This window comes from Agelaius tricolor, unplaced genomic scaffold (assembly GCF_023055355.1).
Source record: "Agelaius tricolor isolate 1412-34295 unplaced genomic scaffold, bAgeTri1.0.p SCAF_11, whole genome shotgun sequence".
Classification (NCBI taxonomy): domain Eukaryota; kingdom Metazoa; phylum Chordata; class Aves; order Passeriformes; family Icteridae; genus Agelaius; species Agelaius tricolor.
The window spans coordinates 4,887,791-4,912,123 of NW_027269271.1; the positions used below are offsets into that span (position 1 = coordinate 4,887,791).

Consider the following 24,333-nt stretch of genomic DNA (forward strand, 5'->3'; position numbering starts at 1 on the left):
ATCTGACAGCTCAGATCATCTCTCATTTCAGTGGAGAATGAAGAAAATTCTCTTCAGCTTTCTGCCCTCTCACTTGAGGACAGACCCTTCCCAGCCATATTCAAAAATCCCATTCTTCAAACTTCTTGCTTTCACATTAGAATAAAGGGATAAGTACTCAGCACCTCTGCTAAAAGTTATTCTAGCAATACAAAGCTGCCGCATTATTACTTCCAACACAGATTATTACTTTTTATTCCCAATGGAATGAAAATTTTATAAGCAAATTAATTAGGCTTAACAATATTTCTTGAAAACCCACATACTGGAGAAAACAGTTTATTACTCATAAATTCAGGGTTCAGTCAGACCCAAACAGACATCTGTCACAGCCAGTCATTTAAGAAAACTATGAGAGGATGAAGGAGAAGTGGAAATGCTGGAAAACTCTGCCTGGAAATCTCTCCAGCAGTTGTGCCTGATCTCAATACTGGCACAAGCAGGTATAAAACCTTCAATGGAATCAGTAAATCTATGAATAATGCCATGTTGAAGACTGGATGTGGCTGTTCTACCAGAGAGCAATGCTTCCCAAACCCTTCTTTTAACCAACGAGCACATGAAAGAATGAGGGAGTCACTAAGATCACCAGGATTTTTATAAATCCTTCACCAAGCCCTACCCAAAGGCTTTTCAGGGAACTGAGCTGCTATAGAACATCCCTTACTCCCTCAAAATAGTTGATTAAAGGAGAGAAAGCCAAAGGTAGGAATAAAGTCAGTTCTAACCCAGAGAGTGAAGGTGAGGTCACTCACAGAACCCTGCAGAAAGATGCCTGCAAATATTCACAAACCTTAAAGAACACATAAAAATAGCGCAGTAAAAATAAAAACACATAAAAACAGTAAAAATAAAACCACATAAAAATAGCACAAAGGCTGCTGATGAGACAAAGCTGTTTGGGAATTAGTGACTGCAAAGCTGCTATGCAGAACATGTTCTATCAAGAACAAGTGGCTGGGTGACAGAGGTCATTAAACTCCAGGTACAAACAAAATGCTTCACAAGAAGAGCAGCCCTCAACATGATGGACACCCAGAGAGGTCTCTGACCAAAGATCACAGAACCCCAGAATGGTTTGGGTTGCAAAGGACCCTAAAGCTCATCCAATTCCACCCCCTGCCATGGGCAGGGACACCTTCCACTAGCCCAGCTTGCTCCAAGCCCTGCCAGCCTGGCCTTGGACACTTCCAGAGCTGCAAGGATGGGGCAGCCACAGCTCCTCTGGGCAACCTCTGCCAGGAAAAGAATTCATTCCCAGTATCCCATCTATCCCTGCCCTCTGGCACTGGGAAGCCATTAGCCCCCTTGTCCTGTTACTTCAGGTCCTTTTCCAAAGCTCCTCTTCAGCTCTTTTGGAACCCCTTTAGGCAGTGGAAGGGGCTCTAAGGCCTCTTCTGGATCCTTCTCTTCTTGCCTTTTTAAAAATGGGAGTTTCCCCATTTTCATTCAGTGGGAACTTCACAGGACATCCATAACTAAATATGATGGACAGTGGCTTAGCAACTCCATCTGCCAGTTCTCTCAGAGCCACAGATGCATCTCATCAGGTTCTGTGGTCTTTCAGGCTCCTTGCATCATCTCAAACCTGATCTTCTCCTGCACTGGGCAGTTTCTCATTATCTCTGTCCTTGCCTTTGCCCTCTGTGGCCTCAGCAGTGATGTTGGAGCACTTGCCAGGGAAAACAGAGGCAAAAAAGTCATTGAGTACCTCAGCCTTGTCCATGTCCCAAGTTGAGAAGTTTTGCCATTTCCTTCTGGACTGGAAGGAACATTTTCTCCCACACTGTCTCTAATCTTAGTTTTATCACAGATGTACCCATGGAATATTTTCTTGTCACCGTTCCCATCCATGGCCAGATTTAATTCTATCAGGGCTTTAGTTTCCTAAACCTGATCCCTGTCTGCTTGGACAAATTCTCCGTATTCCTACCAGACTAGGTGCCCTTGTTTGCACCCTCTGTAGGCTTCCTTTTGTCTTTGAGTTTGTCCAGGAGCACCTTGCTCATCCACACAGGCCTCCTAGGGTTTTTGCATGACTTTCTCTTTGTCAAGGATACAGCACTTCTGAGTTTCGAGATCCTTCAAGAAAAGAGAACTAACTAACATTCACATTCTCTGAACTGAGAGAGACAGAATTCTCTCTCCTAGGATTTTTCGTGGAGAAGCTCAGAGAGAAGAAGAGAAACCAATTCTTATCTTTATTCACTGCTCCTGTTGTTTGGCACATGTGGGATGTGTTATGGAGATTGTTTACCCAAAGTGATTTGTCAATTGGATCCTGCTGAGGATTGTTTTGTTTCCTTGGCCAATTGGGTCAAAGCTGTGTCCTCACTGTCTCAGTCAGTCATACTTTTTCTTTAGTATCTTTTGTATAGTATAATATCTCTTTAATATAGTTATAATATAGTATTAATGTAATGCAGTATAGTTTTAATAAAGCAATTGTTCAGCCTTCTGAATCACGGAGTCAAAGCACATTACTCCTGAGGCTGGGGGCACCTTGATGCAATAACAGCCACAGCCACTTTCTCTGCAGGAGCAGGAGAGGCCTTCAGAGCAAGGAAAGCCCCCAGATTTAGCAAACATGCAGAATTATTCACATTTCCTACAGAAAGGAAACAACCTTAAAGAACAGGAAGGTCTGTGCCCCTCTGAAGCTGCCTGCTGGACAGATAATTCCTCTCAGTTGCTTCCAGTTCTGACAGATTCACTCCTTTATTTGTACTTTATTAGACAAAATAGACTGAGATACCTTAATGAAAAAGAATTTTTCTTTTCAAAGAATGTTCCCAAATTCTTTCACATCATCCTCACAGAACTTGACAGACTCTTTCCAATGTAGAATAGATGCCTTTAATTCTGGATATTGTCAGTAAAGGCAGCTGCAGCAGCTGCAAAACACTGAGTTGCTCAAGTCAAACTGATCCTACAGGAGGTTCATCCATCTCCACATCCTTTACACTTCATTATTTACCATCCCCTTTTCTCTGTGTCACCAAGATACCTTCATGAGAAAGGACTTTCTGATTTCTTCCAGGTGACTCACCAGAGTACATGGAATCAAGAAGGGATATTCCTAATGCTTTGACTGAAATCCACTTATTCAGTGCTTGTTTAGGAACCTGCTGACCAGTCTTTAACTCCTTAATGTGTATCTTGTTCATGCTCTAACTTGTCCAGCATTTATACATTCTGAGCTTGGCAGGCTACAGGAGCTACAGAATTCCAGTCAAAACACCTTCACCAATGGAGCCTGTACTTCTGGCTTTTTGTGTTAGCTTGTCATCACCTATTTTCAGTAAACTCCCAGGCCTTCATTATAACATACTTCTCACATTTAATTCTTGAAAAACTGAATTATTCCATCATTGTTCACTTAGCTGGTATCAAAGTGACAAGCCCACAATTACCTGCATTGTTATTCTTTTCATAGACTGGCAAAGGAATTGTTTCCTGTAGCCCTCTAGAGCCCTCCAAGATTAGGAAGAAATCACTACCATTGCCTGAAAGTTCTCTTTATTCCCTAATTTTGTATTTCTTTCAAACTGTGAATTGCTCACAATACTCAATCCCAGCAGCTAAGCAGCTATATTTAATATTCATCCAAATTCTTATTTGAATAGGAGTTTGTATCTTTGTATCACCAGAGAATTTATCTGGGGAACAGGAAAATGTGTCATTATACCCCAAAGGCTTGTCACTATACCCCACTTGTCACTATACCCCACTTTTTTGTGCTTGACAACTCCATCATTTCTAGTAATCAGCAGGAGGTGGAAACAGCAACAAGGAAGAGGAAGGGAAAGGGAAATGGCTCTGCCTAAGGCAATCATTCATTCTATGTGAACAGAATGAATTCTACATTATATAATATTCTACAGAATATTCTACATGAATTTCATGAATTTTAGAAAAAAAAACAAAGTGAAACAAAAACTGACTGCCAAAACCACAGCAACATCTACAACTGCCAGGCAGAATAGTCCCTGCTTGGCTGCAATATTTTACCTTCTGGATCTCTCTCAAACAAAAAGAAGTCTGTCTGTACAAGATGGACAAATCTATTGATTTTGTGCCTCAACTTTCCCATGTGCAAATTGGAAAAATTAAAGAGTGTTTTTCATTGGAGGTGATCTGGCAGCTGTGAGTGAAAAGCTCTGCTCACACACTGCTTGTGGAATGGTCAAAAACTTGTTCTCCAGGTAATTATCTGCAGACATTCTGGTTTAACCTCACAGCAGAGCTTGCTCTCAGCGTTTTTTCTCCTCCTCTGCAAATCTCTCCACCCCAGAGGAAAAGAGGAGCTCCTGCACCACTCCCTCTGAAGTGGAGGGGGAGGCTCAAGCACCTTTGGAAGCACCAAATGCAAGGATGTAAAAGGGAATGCAGAAACACCACAGTCTCCACATGCAATCTAAACAAAGCTTTAAAATCTTACTGATTAACAATTTGGACCAGAACAGGGTTAACAGGGCAAAAGAAAGTCACACAAAATATGAAGCTTTAAAATGGAGAGTACTGACTGTACCTTACAGATTTTGTACAGAGATTCCTGCCCATCTCCCTCTGTATCCTTAAAATAATCATGTGCTGGATATGTACGATGGATATCTCGTTTGATGACACTCTCCTGAGCAGAGTCCTGTAAAAAAAAAAGAGAAAAATCCTGACACATGAACCCATTAACAGTATAATTAAATGTAACATAATAGAAAATTCCATGTGTACTCAACATGGATACATTAGATAACTGCTTTGCTGACTTCTCCAAAAATGCTTTGAGAAGAAAATGAAAATCCTTAGTAGTCTCTAATGCAGTTATAGCTTGACAGTTGAACAAGAGTAACATGGCATGTTTTCTGTCCTGCAGGCTTAAGGTTCAGCTTTAGAACTCTGAGGAAATTAACAGTTCTTCAATTGCACAGATCACATTCTGTTTTGCTCTTGCAGTAAAAAAACAAACAAAAAAACCCCAAACAAACAAACACACACAAAAAAAACTACACCAAAAAAAACAAACCAAAAAACACAACCCAAAAAACCACCAAAAAATTGGGCTGTCTTGCAAGCTTAAAGCTACTAATTTGAAATGCTGTAGATATCAATCTACCATAAAAAGTGTTAATTAAAAACACTTGATTTCTAGAAAAGGAAAATGATTTCTAGAAAAGGATGGGAATCACTGCAGACAGATCTAAAGAACACCACTGTGTGGATGAGGAAGTTGTACCAAAATGTCAGAGCTGGAACTATAACAGTTAATTATCTTCAGGTTCCTGTGTGCTGTGCCTTTAGGTTGGCAAATATCAAATGGTGCTTTTCTCCATTACCTTTGTAATCCTAAAGGAAAAACCAACAAAATCTTCTCCTGTAACTTGGAATATAAATCCCTTACAAATAACTTTCATCTTGAAAACAGAGTATTTCTGTGACAGAAAAGCTTCTAAGCTCTCAGATTGTGTCTTGTTAACCAGGATTCTCCATAAAAAATAGCTTCTTTACACCTACTGGAGTCAGCAACCAGGTCATCTCCTGAATTTCAGGGCTTTTTTAATTCCATAAAGTCTCCACAGTGAGCCTGTGCCACACAGTAATGCAGCTGCCTGGCAGGCTTAGCCAGAAGTCTGCAGCAATTCCCAGCTCCAGGTCCCTTTTGGATCCAAAACACCCCAAGGAGTCACTCCAGGGCAGATGATCCTACCCCAGAGATGACAGCCACTGCTGCATTTCTCCATTCCCTTCAGTGGCAGCTAAAGAAATGGCTGCCAGAAGCTCAAACATCACTTTGTGCTGGCTCCCTAAAGTTGATGGCTTCTCTGAATCTTGGCTATCATTGATTTATCCAACTACAATATTCTCATGTTCAGTGATCTCAGCTGTGGCCTTCCCTTTGGTTGACATTAAAACCTCTAGTACCAGCAAGCAGCATGATCTGTATTTTGTGGAGTCACAGAACCCCAGAATGGTTTGGGTTGGAAAGGACCCTAAAGCTCATCCAATTCCACGCTCCTGCCATGGGCAGGGACACCTTCCACTGTCCCAGGTTGCTCCAAGCCCCATCCAGCCTGGCCTTGGGCACTGCCAGGGATCCAGGGGCAGCCACAGCTGCTCTGGGCACCCTGTGCCAGGGCCTGCCCACCCTCACAGGGAACAATTCCTTCCCAATATCCCATCCAACCCTGCCCTCTGGCAGTGAGAAGCCATTCCCTGTGTCCTGTCACTCCAGGCCCTTTTCCCAAGTCCCTCTCCAGCTCTTTTGGAGCCCCTTTAGGCACTGGGAGGAGTTCTAAGTCTTCCCTGGATCCTTCTCTTCTCCAGGCTGAATTCCCCTGGCTTTCTCATCCATCCTTTCCTCACAGGAGAGGGGTTCCAGCCCTCTAAAATGCCAGGCACATTTTTATATGCTATGAAAGGAAAGGGTACAAAGAAAGGTGATGTTTTCATTATGCCAGCTGGTACCACAGGAGAAAATAAACACATTTTTATGCTTTTGCTGTGTTATCATAATTTTTCTCAGGACATCTAAGCACCGTGCAGCCATCAGCAACCAAAAATAACCACACTGTCTAAATCACAAGCAAACAAACACAGACTAATAACAAAAAATTTATAAAAAGCAGTTCTCTAATCAGACTTCTTTAATGATTATTTTCATTTACATGGCTTCCAAATACCAGAGAGGCTGGAGAACTCCAGTCTGCCTCCCAGATCCATCTGACCATGCAGTTAAATTATGAGAAAGTGCCTGAAGCAGCATTTAAGATCTACCAGCAAAGTTACACAATCTATTACAGAAATCTGTTACAGACATTTTTCAGCATGAACTTGAAAAGATCCAGGGGAAGTTTCAGGAAAATCACCACATCCAGCACACACAAGGTTTTTCAGTCCAGCTGAGACATTGTACTTGACTGCTCAGTACTTCTCTTGTCTTGACTGGGGAAGCCAAAGTGTAACTGAGCACACAGAATTTGACAAGGAGAATGCCCAAGTTAGGGCCAAAAATATTTGTGTAAAGGCCCAAAAGCACATGAACTTTTACAGAGTTAAAAGAAACCTGAAGCAGTCCTAATTCAGCCCTATTAATGAAAGCTGTGTCTAAAAAAGCTAGAGGAAAATAATTAAATGGGCCCAAAAAACGATCTACATGCAAAGACTGGAGAATTAACTCCTCCTCAAAAGACAACCTATCTTTGAAATATGATAAACTCATAAAGGAAGAAATTAGTCTAGGGGGAAAATAGTTTAGAACTACTTATAATAAATAAAAAATACTTTAGTTAAGTTTCTATCTTTCTCCAGGCAGAATTTGTAGATAGTACTGCTCTCAAGTACCAAAGCACATGAGTTTACAGACACCTCCATTTAGGATTTCAGACCACTTTTATTCTTCTGAAAGTCATGATTAGTTTATCAGGAAAAAAAAAAAGCCAAGGTGAGATGGCTATCAAGGCATTCAGGGTTCTAATGATCTTACTTCTAAAATTCCTGTCAACTCAGAGAAAATATTCTACTGAGGAAAAGAATTATCTTCACATGCCAGTGCTGTGACAGCTGCCCTGCTACTGAACAAGCTCTGCCTCGAGTTGTCTCTCTTCTGGAACAGCTGAATTTCTGCAGAGGAGCAATGCTCACTCCTTGACACTCCTGCCACTTCCAGCTATCAAGAAGCTGCTGGATATGGGCCATTGATGCCAGAAGGTAGATCAGCACAGAAATAAACCAGAGAGAACAGAAAACTGTTTATGTTGAATAAATGTTAAAAGAAAATTAGGAGTACATAAGCAATCATAATAAAGAAATACAGGGCAATCTTTATGTGTTCATTTCAGGAATTTTTTAATTAAGAACATCTCACACAGACTCCATAAAGAAGCTCTACTCATTTGTTGTCACAAGTGGAGCCACTCTGGTGATGAATTACAATTAGGGAGCAGAAGAGACTCCTGGAGGTAGAGCCTTGTTTATTTTGTTCCAAGAACTGAAGAATAAGCATTGTATCAGCCAGAAGAAATTATTAAGAAAGAAAAATCTCCTGAGACTTAATACTTGCCCCACTTTTGCCCAAAATTACGTTCATGAAAACAGGCACATCCCTAATGAAAAAAATGCCAAAAGTGCTCAGCTGAGTTTTCCTTATGTGCTGACTGCATTCCAACTTCTGACTCAGGATGAGAGATGCAGAATTGCAGTTGCAATTAAAGGAATTCAAGAGTTTAATATGACTACTGAATAAATAATAAACCAGATAACAGGTGTCTCAAAGCTGGCATTCAAACTGGGCAGCACTTCTGACCTCAATCTCCTTGTGCTCCATTTCCCTGGTTAATAATAATTCCCCATCTCAGTGGGGTGTTATGAAAATCAATTAACATCTGAAGCACTGAAATACTGTGGTGATGAGTCCTGCAGAAATGCCAAATGGGAGAATAATAACTCCAGCCTCAAATCCTGATCTGAATGGTGTCCAGTGAGGCACAGGGTTACACAAAGCAAAAACAGCAAGGGGAAAGAAAAGGAAAGCAGCTCATTAGATATTCACTATTCCTTGTGTGCACCACCAGGCAGAGATCCCAGGAAGAAAACAACCCAAAACAAAAGAGCTCAGTGGGATCAAGAATATACCATTATCTACATGAGTAGGCAATTTTCATGCTGTACTTCACTTCCAAAGGCTTATCTCTGACCTTTAACTCATTCAAGCTGGGTTTTATCACATGTGTTTACACATAGAAATATGATTTACATTTTCTAGTGGAAGGTATCACTCCCCACGGCAGGGGGTTGGAAGGAGATGAGATTTAAGGTTTCTTCCAACACGAACCAGTCTGGGATTCTCTGTGCTGGAGACTCAGTTCAAGTTCATCTGCTTGGCCCATTTTAAAGGTCTGCACCTCTGGTGAGGCTCAAAGAGCTGATTTTGCAGCATGTTGTCCTGCCTGTACTTAATCTCTTCACTAGCTAAAAAAAGCCAGATCCAGAATACCAAAGAAAGTAAAAAAATGGGGAAAAACCAAAATGGGCTTTAAACATTTAAAATTACCATGCCCAGGAAATCTGGTGTGTCATGCCTCCTAAGCATTAGATACTGAAACTTTTCTACATGTTGTATGGAAAGTAAAAATTCCTAGGCCAACATGGACATTCACCACTTGTTTATCCAGGATGTAAAACACATCCACTGCTGATATCTGGAGCTGGTATCCTCAATAAACTGCCTCCTAAGCCTGAAAAGCCACACATTTAAACACTGACTTGCCAGCTGCGTGTTACTGACATTGTGACATTGTTTCAGCAGACAGGTGTTTGCTAAAGGAACAGATTTTTGGTGTATTTTTTATTTTGTTCCTTTAAGTTCTCTATGGTTCTGTGCAGTTCCCCACACATGCACGTGGGAATATGAATAATAACTTGAAGCCCTCTAAAACACAATCACAAACAGTCAAAAAATACAGAATACACAAAAGTGATGAGGTCAATCAGCCTGGGTTTGAAATGATCTGCAAAACCAGCACGTAGCTCTGTTCTGTTATCACTGATGTCCTACCAAATTCCTGCTTTCAGTGAAATCTGACAGCACATTGTGCCAACACATCTTATACACATCATCAATCCCTTTCCTCTCCTCATTTCCATGCATATTATAACCCTCCAAGTAGAATATGTGATCCAAGAAAATCCCAGGTTCCCTACTAATCAGTATTTGAAAAAAAGAAAAAAAATCAATAGCTCTTCCTTTTAAAGACATTGAATAAAAGATGTCTAGCTTATGCTCAGTTCTTCTGTAGTGTTTTTGTAACATATACCTTGTCATTCAACTCCTGTCTATAAATAGATTTTCTTTCAATCAGCATCAGCTTTTATTCAACTGAGAGCATCTAACACTCAGAGAGTAGTAATTAACAGAGAAACAGAAAAAAACAGAGGATTATTCTTTAGAGTATTTTTTTTAAACAGTTACATATCAATATGCTGAAAGTCAACACAGTATTTAGGTTAATTCAGTAAATACCCTGGTCAGCTGAACTTTGCCAATTTTGGCTCACAATCTGCTCTATTTATTGCTCTTTGGACAAAACTGCTTTCCCCAAGCAGAAGGAAAAGAAGGATTCCTGGCCACAGGGCCAGATCAATAGTTTGTATCTGAGCAGCCCTGGCAGGTCACACCTGGAGCTAAATTTAGTATCAAAGTCTCTCTTCTCTCATCATTTTGGATTACTAATATAGCTCTGCCCAGAGGAAGTAAACATCTTTTAGCAAATTATGTCCCACTCTTCTCAAGCTGTCTTTGAGCAGGTAGTGGCCACACTTTGAGAATTCCCAGGATCCTCAGAAACAATCTACAAAATGTCTCTTTTTAGGCCAGGTATGCAAATTTTCCTGTAATTTCTAAGTAGACTGTTCTCTAGGTGTTCCAAAGCTGGTGGGATGGGACTCTGCTGCTTTTACACACATTACCAGTGGGACTGCACTAGCCAGGAGCTTGTTAGGAACTGTTGCATCACCCACATGACTGCCAAGGAATTGGGAAATTATGCTCACTTTGGAAGGCTGTCAAAGTATTTCACAGAATCCCAAAGGATCATTACGATTGGAAGAGACCTTTAAGAAAGATGATTGAGTCCAACTGCCAACCCAGCACTGTTGTGCTCACCTCTAAATCACATCCTCAAGTGCCACATCCACACATTCCTGAATGCTTTCAAGGATGGTGACTCCATCATTGCCCAGGGCACTGTGCTCCAATGCCTAATCACCCTTTCAGAGAAAAAAAATTCCCTAATGTCTAAATTAAACCTGCCCTGGCCCAACTTGATGCCATTTTCTCTCATCCTGGCAGAGAGTTGCTCTTAACACTTAAATCAATCTTAAAACTACTTGGGAGCAGGATGATGAGGACATATTGACCACCTGTCCAGCATAAGGTTTTTAACCCTCTCAGAAGCTGCTGCTGACAGTTTCTAGCTACAAGATGCTGGGCAAGGTAGACCTGGATGACAAAGAATGACAACTCCATGGTTCTTAAAGACTGTGGAAAGAAAAGGAAGTCTGAGAATAATACTAATACTTATGTCAATACTATTCTGTAGGCAGCTCTAAAAAAGAAAGTGATGTGTTGTGATGACTGTAGGAACTGTTGGAGAAAGTCCAGAGGACGCCATGAAGTTGATCAGAGGACTGGAGCTTCTGCCCTATGGAGAAAAGCTGAGAAAGGTGTGGCTGCTCAGCCTGGAGAAGGGAAGCTTGTGTGGAGACCTCACAGCACATTCCAGTGTCTGAGGGGGCTACAAGGAAGCTGGAGAGGGACTCAACATCAGGAACTGAAGTGCCAGGACAAGGGAGAATGGCTTCACAGGGCAGGGTGAGAGGGAATTTTGGGAAGAAACTCCTCCCTGTGAGGGGTGGGGAAGCCCTGGCACAGGACCCCCAGAGAAGCTGTGTTTGCACCTGAAGTGTCCAAGGCCAGGCTGGAGTGACCTGGTCTAGTGGAAAGTGTCCCTGCCCATGGCAAGGGGGTGGAGTGAGATGGCCTTGAAGGTCTCTTCCAACCCAAACCATTCTGGGATTCTATACTGTAGCAGTCACAGAGGTAAAAAACAGCTCAGCCCTTAGCAGGATTGAGTCATCAATCAGCAACAGAGGAGATGGCATTTTTCTCTAAAAAAATCCCAACAAAATTAGATCAGACACAAAACAATTCTACATAAACTCTGTTGTTCTGAAAAATAAAAGATATCCGTGACCTTTACTATCTTTGTGGTTTGTTTTTCTTCTCCCTCTGCCATTCTGTACACACTCTCTCTCTCTCCTGTGCTAGTGATACATAATTTATTCTCCTTACTCTGCCATATCCTCTCTGTACATCCTTGACAGAAGAAAAACACTATTTGTGCTACTGGGCAAGAGGTCAACTTCTGAATGTACCAGCCTTGATGTTTTACTACTGGCACAGAATGAGATGAATTCAGAGTTACTCCCAAGGACTCCGCTTGGAAGCTCCCTGATCTCCCACAAGAGCTGGGGTGCTCTGTCCATCACCTGATGGGGTTTGGGTATGTTTTTTCCCCACATCTGTTTGTAGATCCCACAGTATTTCTATTGTACTATGTTGGGGCTTTATTTGGTTTGTGTGATCTTCATCAGGTATTGATATCAAGCATTCTTTTGTTGAAATGCTGATGACAATTGTTTAAGCACTGGATTTTGGCTGAGATTTGATCTGGTTTTTAATGGCTAGCACTCCACAAGGTTGGCTCTCTGGAGGACATGAGGATAGAGTAGCCCAAGTAAATGCCATATTACCCAGTTTATTCCATTCCATTCCACATTACTCAGTTATTATGATAATTTTACCTTTTTCTCTGATAGGTGTATAGGCACTACTTTACAAACAGACAGTTTGTAAAACTGACAAACCATGAAAAGGTAACCAACAGATTGATCCATGTAGCAAGGAATTTTGTCCAAGTTCCTTCTGGTTTGCTGATTTTTACATTAGGTTTCTGATTATGTCTCCTCTGGTAAAGCCACAAATGTATTTGTAAAGATCAGGAAAAATGTTCTTGTAATGAATCTGCAATTTGACATTTGAGTATTTCACCAAGTCAGAGTAATCTCCAGAAGCAGCTGGAAAGGTTAAGGCCTGTTTCTAACAAGCAATCCTTAACTGCCCCAGTATCAAATGGTTGTGGAAAATTCATGTGAAACTTCACAGGAAAAGGAAAAAGTGGTGTATTTGAGTCCTCAACTCCTATGTATTTACCCCAATTGACAGTGCTCCAAAACTTACTATGATTTTCCACAAATGTCTAGAAATTTTTACAACAAAAAGTATAAAACCCCAAAAATATTGTAATTCTTTAAAAAACCAAATCTTAAAGAAGAAAACCTTGAGTCTTAGAAGGTAAGTTTCCTATAGCATTACTGACCAAGCAGATGTCTATCTAGTCAGGGTTTCTTTCAACACATTTTTACAAATTCTGAAATTAGACCTACTTTTGCCTAATTTCAGATGACTTTGCCATCAGAAGATAGCATGATCAATGTAACCAGTTCAAGTCTCATTTTCCAGAATTGTCCTTCACAAGCTGGGTCTAAGGAAGAATTCCAATAAAATTCATAGCTATACCCTACTAGCACACCCTGACCTTTGGCATCTGGTATTGCTTGCTGTTAGCAGAACATTAATAAAAGGAGAAAATGCTGCAAGTTTATCCAATTCAGTGACACTGATTTTAACAAGGAGGAAATGCCTTGCAGCAGCATGCACATAAAGAACTGCCAATATATTGTCTTTTAAAAGCTCCTTAAGCTTGTAGTCATTGAAGTACACAGACTTGTTTCTTCAAAAAGGAAACTCCTGTCCCTCATTTTCTTAAACAATGGAGTTCTTCCAATAATCCAGGCAGAAACACTTCAGCAAGACCCAGGGAAGCTGGAATGTTTACATACCAGTACAGGTACATCCCAGACCCACTCCCTGACAACAGCTCTGTAATTCAGCAATCATTTGATATCCTGGACACCTCACTTGAATACTTGCTGTCACAACAGCACCTTCACATTCCTTTTCTTTGCTGCAAAAGGAACTTCATTATTTGGAAGGAAGGACGTTGTTTTTACAACCATTCACCTTCCAGGTCTATTAAGATTCCATTATAGAGCAATCTTCTCAATTCTCTTTATAAGAAATCCAAAAGCTGGTGGGTTTGTTGACTTGAGAGCCCTTTGCACCACTGAACACTGACATCAGCCCACCAGACTAAAGACTCTGGCTCTTGGGGAGCATAAAAGACCAAACTCACTTTTCAACAAGATCTGTAAGTCTTCATTCCAGACTGAAGGAACAGTGCACAGCAGAAGATGAAGGCCAACCAGACAGGGAAAAGGAGAAATACACAAGCACATGGGGCTTGTGCCTGCCTCATGTGCTTGTATTTTTCTCCTTTTTCTCCTCATTATATTGATCCTGCTTGTGCCTCAGTCAGAACGTGGAAGTAATTACAAAGATGCCATTAACACTGCACTAAAAGGAAAAGTTAGATAAGGCCAGCTATCAGTGCCCGTAACACTTCATTCTATTTTATTCCTGGTTTTTAAGCAAATTTACTTTAAAAAGTCCTATTCATCTACAATTTCTGAATCCTTCACAGTGTCTGAGACACTGAAGACAGCTGCTGAACCTGCATCCCTTCAGGTGTCTGCTGAGCAACCAGCAGGCAGTGTGTACTGTACTGTGAGTGCACCCCTGCAGTTGGCTGCAGGATGAAGCATGGGCATAAGCAGTTTAGAGATGCTGATCCAAGGAGACTACTCAGCCCTTCCCTCAAGTCTTCTCCTGGTTTCAAGGAGAGGGAATGCAGCACACAGAGCCACTACATATAGCTAAAAGCAGGTTTAGGCAGATGCTGCTTAGGCTTACAGTGAGTTTTATCAGAGTGTATTGCTGGAAGTCTGTAATACGACTTTAGATGAACTAATGAAGAAAAGTACTGCAAGGACAAGCATCACAAATTTTTGACTGGGAAAGAACCTCTGGAGGTCATCAGGTCCAATGTGCCTGGCAGGGCTTGTTGCCCTGGACCATTTCCAAGCAGCTTTGGAGGTGCAGATGCCACAATCCCCCTGGACAACCTGTCCTTGCTCACCCCCACAGTAAAGGAGTTTCTCCACGTGTTCTGATGAGGCTCCTGTGTGCCCACTGAGGAGAGCCTGGCTCTGGCTTCTTTACAACCTCCCTCCAGGTATTTATGCAGATCAGCAAGATCCCCTCCAGCCTTTTCTGCTCTAGTCCCAGCTTTCCCCACAGCAGAGATGTTCCAGAACCTTCACCTCCTCACTGGCCCTTGCTGACTCCTCAAGTTTCTCAGGGTGCTACAAACTTCCATGGCCACCAGCTCATTCTGTGTCTCCAACTCCAAGGCAAACCAGCCCATTCAGGCTACAGAGATTTCTGGATCTAGCTTCCCCAAGCTCCCAAAGCCCCACTCTTCCCAGCAGAGAGAACAGCACCACACAGGACAAAGGAAGGGCCATGCTGGAGACCTCTGCTTGTAATTGGGACTTGTGGGTCAATGTGTGAATCACCACAAGAAACTCTATTTTTGCTTTTTTTATATTGATCCAGTTTATTCCTATTGTTGGAAAACTGGAATTCACTTTCGACTGGCTCCTCAGATTCAAATCAATACAGCACTGACATCAGACAGGATTTATCTGGTCACATATGGGTCATAACCACCCAGACCAGACAGTGAAAGGACAGCAGAGTACACAGAAATAATCCAAACTTAAATTTCAAATGTCACCAGTCTTCTATCTCCTGCTTTTTAGTGTATTTGAACATTTCTCAAGCACTTCATACAGGCTTTTATAGGAAAAACTAGATTTTAGGGATACTATTCTGTCTGCTTGTCAGAAATCAAGGAACCCTATGTGCATCTTGATTTTCAAAATAAGACATGCACAAAATTTCTGTTGATTTCCATGCAAACTCTCTCAATGACAAAAGTGAATCTGTTTAAATATGCTAATTCAAAGTGAACCAACACTGTCTCCTTGGCACCTCAAGACATTTCTGCCAATGAGCAATACAAAAGGGAAAAATCAATGATTTCCCATCCCATAAGAAACGAGGAATAACCATGAAACATATAAAACCAACTGCTTTCATCATCATAAGATGCAATTAACTCATTTCAGTATAAACCCTTCCAGGCAAGGAAGAGTAAAGCAAAGTTGTAATGATAAATGAAAACAAACCACAATGTTCCTTACAGGGAATGGGGTATTTGCCACTTTTACCACCATGGACAACTGTTACCTCACAAAGTGAAGGAAATATTAATTGGAAGAACCATTTAAAAGTCCATAAATGCATACCACAGAAAATTAAAATAAAGATAGCTTTCTACTACCTCTGAATCCCCATTTCTGTAACATCACATTCATTTATACATCCATTTATATGTAACAACCACATTTCCATGTAAGCAGTATTTCTGAGTCACAGGCATTTGATTTTTTTTTTTGTATTTTCAGAGGCTGTTCTTTCTAGAAAAGCCTTTCAGTATCTATGCATTCACAGACTAATAGACTGTATTAGTTTGGGTCTCTTGGCTTACAAAAATGAGATCCACACAAGGTTTAGAACATTAAATATGAAAAGTTCAACTGAGAACATAAAAAGCAATTTATTGTGTTCTCTTCTATTATTTAGTACTGATTTAAAACTGAATGCCATACACTGTGCTCAGTCAGTGGCATGACACCCCTTGTAGTGCAAGGTCCCAACTAGAGCTTGGGATTAGGACTCAGAGCTGATGATTTTTGTGGGTCCCTTCCAAATCAGGTTATTCTAGGATAGCTTTGTGTGTACATCAGCATTGTCAAGGAGCACATAGCATGGACAAAGAATTAAGTAAGTCCCAAATAACATCACATGATACTCAAATACATTCTGTTCTTAATGGCAAAGTAAGGAGAAAACTACTTTACAAAAGTCATTATTATTGCTGACATATGCAAGCAAGTTAATAATAATAATAATAATAACAATAATAAAAGTACCAACAAGCAGGAGAGCTGACATCCTTTCCTTAAAATATGATGTGCATCTAAATTAAGACACAAACAACCCCAAAACTGTGAAACTGGGACTCTCCTGTCATAGACTGTGGCAGAGAGGCCAAACCTCATCTTGGAAATGCCTCCACCTCAGGGCAGGATGAAAAACCTGCCAGGGAGCTCAGCTCGGTGGAGGGAGAAATCTCTCCTCACTCAAGGGGTCTCGTATTTAATACTGGCTGCATGTGCTGCTGGCAGCTGCTGAAATGTTAGTTCATGTGTAAGAAACAGTGAAAAAAAGAATTTCAAAACCCATAAAATTTGTATTAAGTCTTAATAAGGACTGCAACACAGCTATCCCACTACATCACTGTAATAAAACCTGATCTTCAGAGCAGGATGATCACAGAATAATGAGGTTGGAAGAGACCTCTAAGATCATCAAGTCCAACCTATGCCCCAACACCTCAACTAGACTATAGCACCAAGTGCCATGTCCAGTCTTTTATTAAACACAGCCAGAGATGGTGATTCTACCACCTCCCTGGGAAGAGCATTCCAGTAGTTCATTATTCTTTCTGTGAAAAACTTTTTCCTAATATCCAACCTAGACCTTCCCTGACATAGATGATAAAGCTGCAGAGCCCACTGGGATTGGGATCTCGTGTCACTGCCTTGCACAGGGTGTATCCAGTGTTTTTAGGGTATAAAGAGCATTTGAACACCACCCTTGATAACATGCATTAACCTTTAGCCAGCCCTGAAGTATTTAGTTGGACTGGATGATTGTTGTAGGTCTCTTCCAATCAAACCACTTTATTTCATTTTATTCTAAACCTCCAAAGCCACAATGCAGTTCCACTCACTCCTCTCATCTGAATCCTCCTGTGTGATCCCTTCAGCAGAGCACAGAGGCTCCCAAATCACAGCAAACTCCCCGAGGGCACACAGCCCATACAAGCACAGAGCACAGTCACAAGGACATTTCTACCAACTCAGTGGCTCACAAACAGGCCCTGCTTAGGAAAAAAATCAGACAAAATGAGCACATTTCTTTGTGGATATGCTCATTACTACAGGGCAGCATTATGGTGAACATTTTTAATGTGCATTTTGGCATTGTAAACTTCCCCAAATTGTTTTATAATTATGACCCAAAAGGCAGGTGTATTTTGTCTAAGGATCCATCTAAATGACTTTATTAAGATAATGAGTCTGGTTTTTGTAGGAATGGACAGAACAAATGTTGATCAGGGCATTAGCAGTATTGAGTCTCAACAGCAGTTTCACCTTCTCAAGATCAAGAAAGAAAAATAAATTTACTGTTACAGAAAGTAGGTTACAGCTTTTCACTGAGAGATTAAGCAGAGGGAAAAGATTAATGTCCCATTATATAAATGTCTTACTAAGCTAGAATATAAAATATGGAAAACATCAAAACTAGATAAAACCAGATATGATAAAACCAGATCTGAGTCTAAACACAAAATGGTAGGAAGTTTTCCATAAAGTACCTGCAGCTTTTTCTGCAATGATTCAGGTTTCTATTTATAGGAAAACCAAAAAATGTGTGTCCAGGAAACACCTGGAGTGTCTCAGCCTTCTGCTCTCCAACATGACAGTACCCATTACCCAAGTTTCCTTTTAATCAAAAAATATTTTATCCCCAAAGATTAAAAAAGTACTTGACTTGAGGCACAATTTCTTACAAATCTAACATCAAACTAGGATCTTCTATTCATAATAGAAATTTAAATAAATAAATTACTATGTATGTCTCAGTGTAAGGTAGGGAGCTAATAACTTAACAGATAATTCTAGTTTTATAACTGAAGAAGATTTTCTCTAAGTTTTTTTAACCCCATTAAATCTCCCAATGCAGTGCACAGTGGCTCAATCAGCAGTTAACAATACTAAAGTTCACAGCCTGTTATTTTCAGTTTAGCCTTGCTTTGTGTGATACGAAAAAAGACAAAACATACAAGTTCAGTCTCCAGACAGATTTTTAAATTATCTCTATAGTTTTCTTGAATCTAAATTTGCTGTTTCAAAGCAAGTGGTAGAAAAATTACTTAAAAGTTCTGCCCAATCTGAGGAGCAGTGTCAGCTACATATCAAAAAATGGGATATTAAAGTGATAAGAATCCTGGGGGAAAAAAAAAGTGGGGGAAGCAAGGTTCCAGGTTTAAAACTCCAGGGATTGATCATATCTAAAATACAATGATGGTAACTTTTAAGTTGCCTTATATTACTTCATATACTCTAGTGCTTAAAGAGCTCATCACAAATCAAAGTGGTGGGTAGAAAGATAAGAATTGCCAATTTCACCTGAAAGATGACTTAAAGCTCAGTATAGAGCAGATGGAGCCTCCACCCTTCCTCTGCTAACACACACAAAAGTGCAGTTTCACTGTGGCCAGGAGAAATCAACTTTGCGTATTTCCCAGCTGACCTAGGGATGATCCCATCCTCCATGAAGCACATTTTAGGTTGGGCTATGAAGAGTCAAAATTCACATCACTGTCTCTAATTCTCAGGCCCATCATATAATTAAACAATCCATCTTTTGCTTGTTTGTCCTTTAACACAACCAAAATACTAATATCTAAATTACTAACTTAAAAGCGTTTGCTATTCCATATGCAAATCATATAATTCCTATAATCCTTGGTCATCCAAGACATGTCACATATTGCAGTTTCACAGAAAAAAAAATACATAATGCATAAAACTTCAAACAAAATAGCTTTTGCTTTGGATTGTTTCTCCCTGTGCACTGTTCCAAGAAAACAATGTAACACACACTGCAAAAGGGCAATACATTAAATTTGCAGAGGGATCTTTTATTTGTCTTTGAAATTATTCACAACAAACAAATGGTCCAAGAGCAGACCTCATCAATAATTGACAGGATGATAGGAGGAACCTTGCAGGACAGAAACAAACAGTGCTGGGAAGCTTCTGGGCAAGAAAAGGAAGAAAAATACAAAATAAATGCTCAAGAACTACACTCATGTGGGTTAAGATAAACCACATCATCACTGGCACTGACCATCATAGGGTGAAGCAGCAAACCAGGTCTTTAGGACTGGTAGAAGTCTCTATCTTCATGAAATAAAAAAAAAATTTACATTCTAAGTACAGCGAACACACCTTAAACACAGATCAAGGTACATTACCATCACTGCAGCTGCAAAGCAAATGTATTTTTCACATTTACATTTATAGTGGTTAACCTAGGAACAGCCAATGATGTTGTTTTTTGAGAGAACAAACATGTATTTCAGGAAGTTTGCAAAAAAAAACCCCTCAAACCAACAGCCCAGACCCTGAAGTATTTAAGTGTTAATTTGTAGGCCAATATTTCTTCATGCTTTGTTAAGCTTACTGCTGATTTTCCAGCTGGCTCCCAGAGAGAGGAGAAGAGCAGCTCTTAGCAGCAGGCTGCAATTACAGCCTGAGTGCTGGGAACATGTGAAGCTGCTCAGAGGTTCCCACACATCACCTCCAAGAGAAAGGAAAAAGCCAAAAAGGGAATTTATTCCAGCTAAGCAAAAAAAAATTGTATCCAGGAGTTGTCTAAAAATCCACATTTTAAGGGGTTTTTAGAGAAAGCACCAAGGATGACTGAAATCACTAAAGATACTGCCTGGGTTCTCTTGTTACTTTTTGCCAGTAGAACTACTGGAAGTTTTCAAGATCTCAAAATTGTCTATAACATGAAAGTAATCTTTTAATTTCTAAGGATAAAACTGCCATTATGGAAAAGTGTGCAGGTCCAACCTGCATAGCCACTCACAAAAACTAAAGCCAATAGCTTGTATGTGAAAAATTAGTATTTTATGATTGGCTTTTCACAAATATTAAGATAAATATTATATGTGTTAGAAAGTTATGTTGTATTAATTTCTTTAGATGTGTGTTAAATATAGTTTTAGGTTATAAAAAAATGTTAAAATAGAAACTATGTATGTGGGATATTTTTTAAAAGAGAGGAATGAGGTACTTGCACCAGATAGCAGCCACAGGACACCTGAATCTTTCAGAGAAAAAGAATTTATTGCCCCATTATCAGAAGAAATTAACTTCTTCCTGCCTTGAACAGCCCTGAAGATGCTGTCAGCATTCAGAGGAAGAAGCTGACACTGACCAGACAGAATCCTGTGTCTGAATGGAATTTATGCATCATGGATGAGGTGTATGAATATGCAATAGGCTGTTGCTTTTAAGGGTTAATCCTCTGTTAAAGTGGGTCCTTTTTCAGGCTTATTTTGCCCAGAAAGATGTACCTGGGACTGTCTGTAACTCTTTGTTTTTATTGTGTCATATTGTCCAAATTTTTATTACTCAAATTACTGCTATACAAAATTATTGCTATTTTTATAACCATTTTATTGTTATTAAACTTCTAATATGTTAAAAACAAGTGACTGACATATTTCACATTGTAGAACTGTGTTTTATACTTCAGAACTAATTTTGTGAGGCCAAATGATGGCAATTTAACCCTACAAAGAAACTATGATCCTATTGCAAATTAAGGGGATTAAACATACTGAGCACCACTTTGAGTCAAAGGGCAAATTAACCCCTGCCTGCATTAACCATTCCCTTCTGCAATCCTGTATCCCAGCTCTGTAAGGAGCACATGGCAACTGCAGTGACCATGGCTTGTGCTGCCCCTCCCACACACTCCCCCAAGCCAGCAGCAGCACTTATCTGATCACACACTGAACTAATCTAGGCCACAGCTACCCCAGAGGAAAATACATCATTAATTTCCATCCAGGTCAGCTCCCTGATGACTCTTCTGGCTGCTCACATGAGCCACAGTGGCAATGCAAAAGCAGAGGAGGTGGCAATGGTCAGCAGGGCAGGCCAGGGGGCAGGACTGCAGCCAGCCCAATTTAGAGCAGCTGGAGCTCTCAAGGAACTCCCTCTCACCTTTACCAAAAGCAGCAGCTCTGTGCCACTTTGTATTTCATGGAGGAAAAAGTTTAAAGGTCCTCTGCAACTGAAAGTACTGGAAAGAACAGAGCACAGGAGCTGCTGCCCTAAACAGGAGCTGGAACAATTCATTAGAGGCTGTGACACAGAATCTCCCAGATCACCTGTGTGCTTGCTGGGCTTACTGCTACCATTTAAATATGTATATTTTTATTAAATATTGTTGTCATTTTACTGCAGAAGTTCCATACCTTCTTGGTGATGTCTCATAACCAGCTCCTCGCAGCACTGACTCCTTCTTCTTCACAGCACAGCCAACAAAATCCAGCTTTCTCCTCACCTATCCCACTCTTTTATAGCACCCATCCTCATTAGACACAGCTGTGGCCTGTTAAGGGTAGGGCTGCTCCTAATCTTTGATAATTAGTGCAGCTGCAACTCCTCAGGGGTGAGATTACCTTCTGCACTATCTATTCTCTTACATTCTATCACCTCCCCAAATATTATGCATATTATTATACATAATATAATGATAATATATACATAAGTCTAATATTATGTATCTTATTAAATATGTGTATATTTATAGGAATATTCTGTCTGCTGAAGCAGTGTAGGAATGGGCATCTGTTATCAACAGAGGCTGGCTTTGCTTGATTGCTCATTAACTTCTCTTGGAGATCTCAGTGCCCTCTACCTGGATGCAGTGCTCCCTATAATACTAGTTAGCTCTCCACTCAGGAAAGTTATCTGCATCTCTAGCAGCCAATTCTATCATGTTTTCCTCCCTTAACTATTTTTTAATGTATTTCAGTATTATCACAGACAATATTTCTAAATGTAGCAGTAACGTGTTGTGGTATTTCTTAATCTTGAAAATGCATTGAAACCAACACACTTGAAGCTTTAAAAAAAACAAGGTAATTTACACGGTAACTAGTCAGGCACAGAAGATCAAAACTTGGCCAAAGATTCCTCTGCCAGGTAACTGAAGCCAAAAATAAAAACCTCAGCTACAAAGAAATGGAGTCCAGCCAAGTTAATTTTGTACAAAACCACACCAAGTAAGAGGGCAAACCACACCAAGCAGAGAATTGGATTTCCAATCTCTCATCTTTTCTGTGAAAGATGCACAACGCTGACAGCACAGATGGCACCAACTCAATCCTAATCAAAACTAATGAAGTTGAACTTGATACACAACTCTTTAATGAGCAGAATGTATTTTTGTTTTCCCATCCATTTCAAAGCTATCACACAGCAATAAAATAATTTAGACAGCACAATAAATGCACAATGTATTGTAACAGAGGTAGTATTTTGTGAACACCTGAGAAAGTTTGTAGTAAATGATGAAATATAGAGATAAAAATGAATTGAATTTAGGTAACTTTCCTGTGCCAATATAAAGATAAATTGATATCATACCATTCATCTTTAAACAAAGAAGAACCGTTCAGTTTTTTATTTTTAAAAGAAACTTTACAAGGCAAAAGACACTAAAAAATACCCCCATTAGCATTTAAATTCATATAATGCACATACATGGGAAAAATTATGGTAATGACTTAGATGACATTTCACTTTGCTGGCAGCTACAGAATTAAAATCTTCATGCTTGAGGGTCAGAGGAACAAGGAAAACCTGGAATAACTAAACAGATATACTCCATCTAGATCACTATGTCAGTGCTGCATACAATTAAAAATTTAAAAAAATCTATATTTTTATTGGGTTGTCTTTAATTATTTTCAAAACAAAAATTATCTAGAATATTTCATAACAAATAATATTACCCAAAAGAAGACAGAATTAGTGCATGACTTACAGTAAAAAAAAAAAAAATCAATTACAAAACAATACAATGGGCTTTAATTGTCAGTAAGATGAAGCAAGAAAATTCACCTCCAGCACAGGCACAGTGCATTTTGCCTCCATTTTGAGTTATTGACAAGCTGTGGCTGCAGTTCCATGTTATTCCATGAAAACAAGGCTGTGCTGCCCCAGGCACTGAGGGAAGCAAAGGGGGGCTCTGGCACAACAGGAGCAGCACCAAGTTTGGCACCTGGCAAAACCTGCCCTGCCCTGGAAAGGCAGGAGTGGCTGGAAGGTGAGAGGAATGAGGGATTTGTCTTTACAAACAAGCTGTGGGTCTGCTGGTACATAAAAGTAGCACTGGGAGATAAAAAACAATGGGAAGGATTCCACTGATTGATGACTGGAAAAAGGTATTTGCTTTTACAAATAAAGTTTAGGTTTGCTGATAAATGAAATTAGACATTGAAAGATGAAAGAAACAACGGGGAAGAAAAAAACCTCTAAATTCCATAAGAATTAAAAATGAAAAGGGAGGGTTATGCATGAGAGGGAAATCTTTGGTATCAGGCATTCCAAGAAGTCTGAACCTCTCAAGTACCTCAGCCAATGGGGAAAGAGAGAAGGAAAGGTGGCCAGGAAATTGGGATAAAAAGGAGGCTGCATCCTCCAAAAATTGGAGAGATCCCAGGGGAATGCCCCATGGCCTCTCCCTTTATTCCAATAAAGTGAAAGGATTCCTCTGTCTCCTTTTTGGACACAAACCTATGCTGTTTGTGGGTTAATTTTCCTAACAAAGGTAAGGGCAGTTTCCTTGGATAATACAGAACTTCAGGTCATCTCTCCTCATTCTGCCTGCTCACAGGCTTTTATCAGACAGGCACCTGAAGCTGCAGGACTGCAGGAATCCCACTGCACAAGTCCTGCTGCTTTGGTATGGAATGATGCTATGAAATATTTCTT

The 24,333-nt window shown here is 40.1% G+C and overlaps 1 protein-coding gene across 8 annotated transcripts in view; it reads right to left on the reverse strand.

Moving 5' to 3' along the window:
- RABGAP1L (RAB GTPase activating protein 1 like) overlaps positions 1 to 24,333 on the reverse strand; it is a 233,879-nt gene that overhangs the window by 102,791 nt on the left and 106,755 nt on the right. For all 8 annotated transcript variants that reach the window (XM_071435913.1, XM_071435920.1, XM_071435918.1 and 5 more), the window contains one exon: positions 4,571 to 4,684. In XM_071435913.1, coding sequence (XP_071292014.1) covers positions 4,571 to 4,684 — 114 coding nt within the window. The remainder of the gene's footprint in view (positions 1 to 4,570; positions 4,685 to 24,333) is intronic.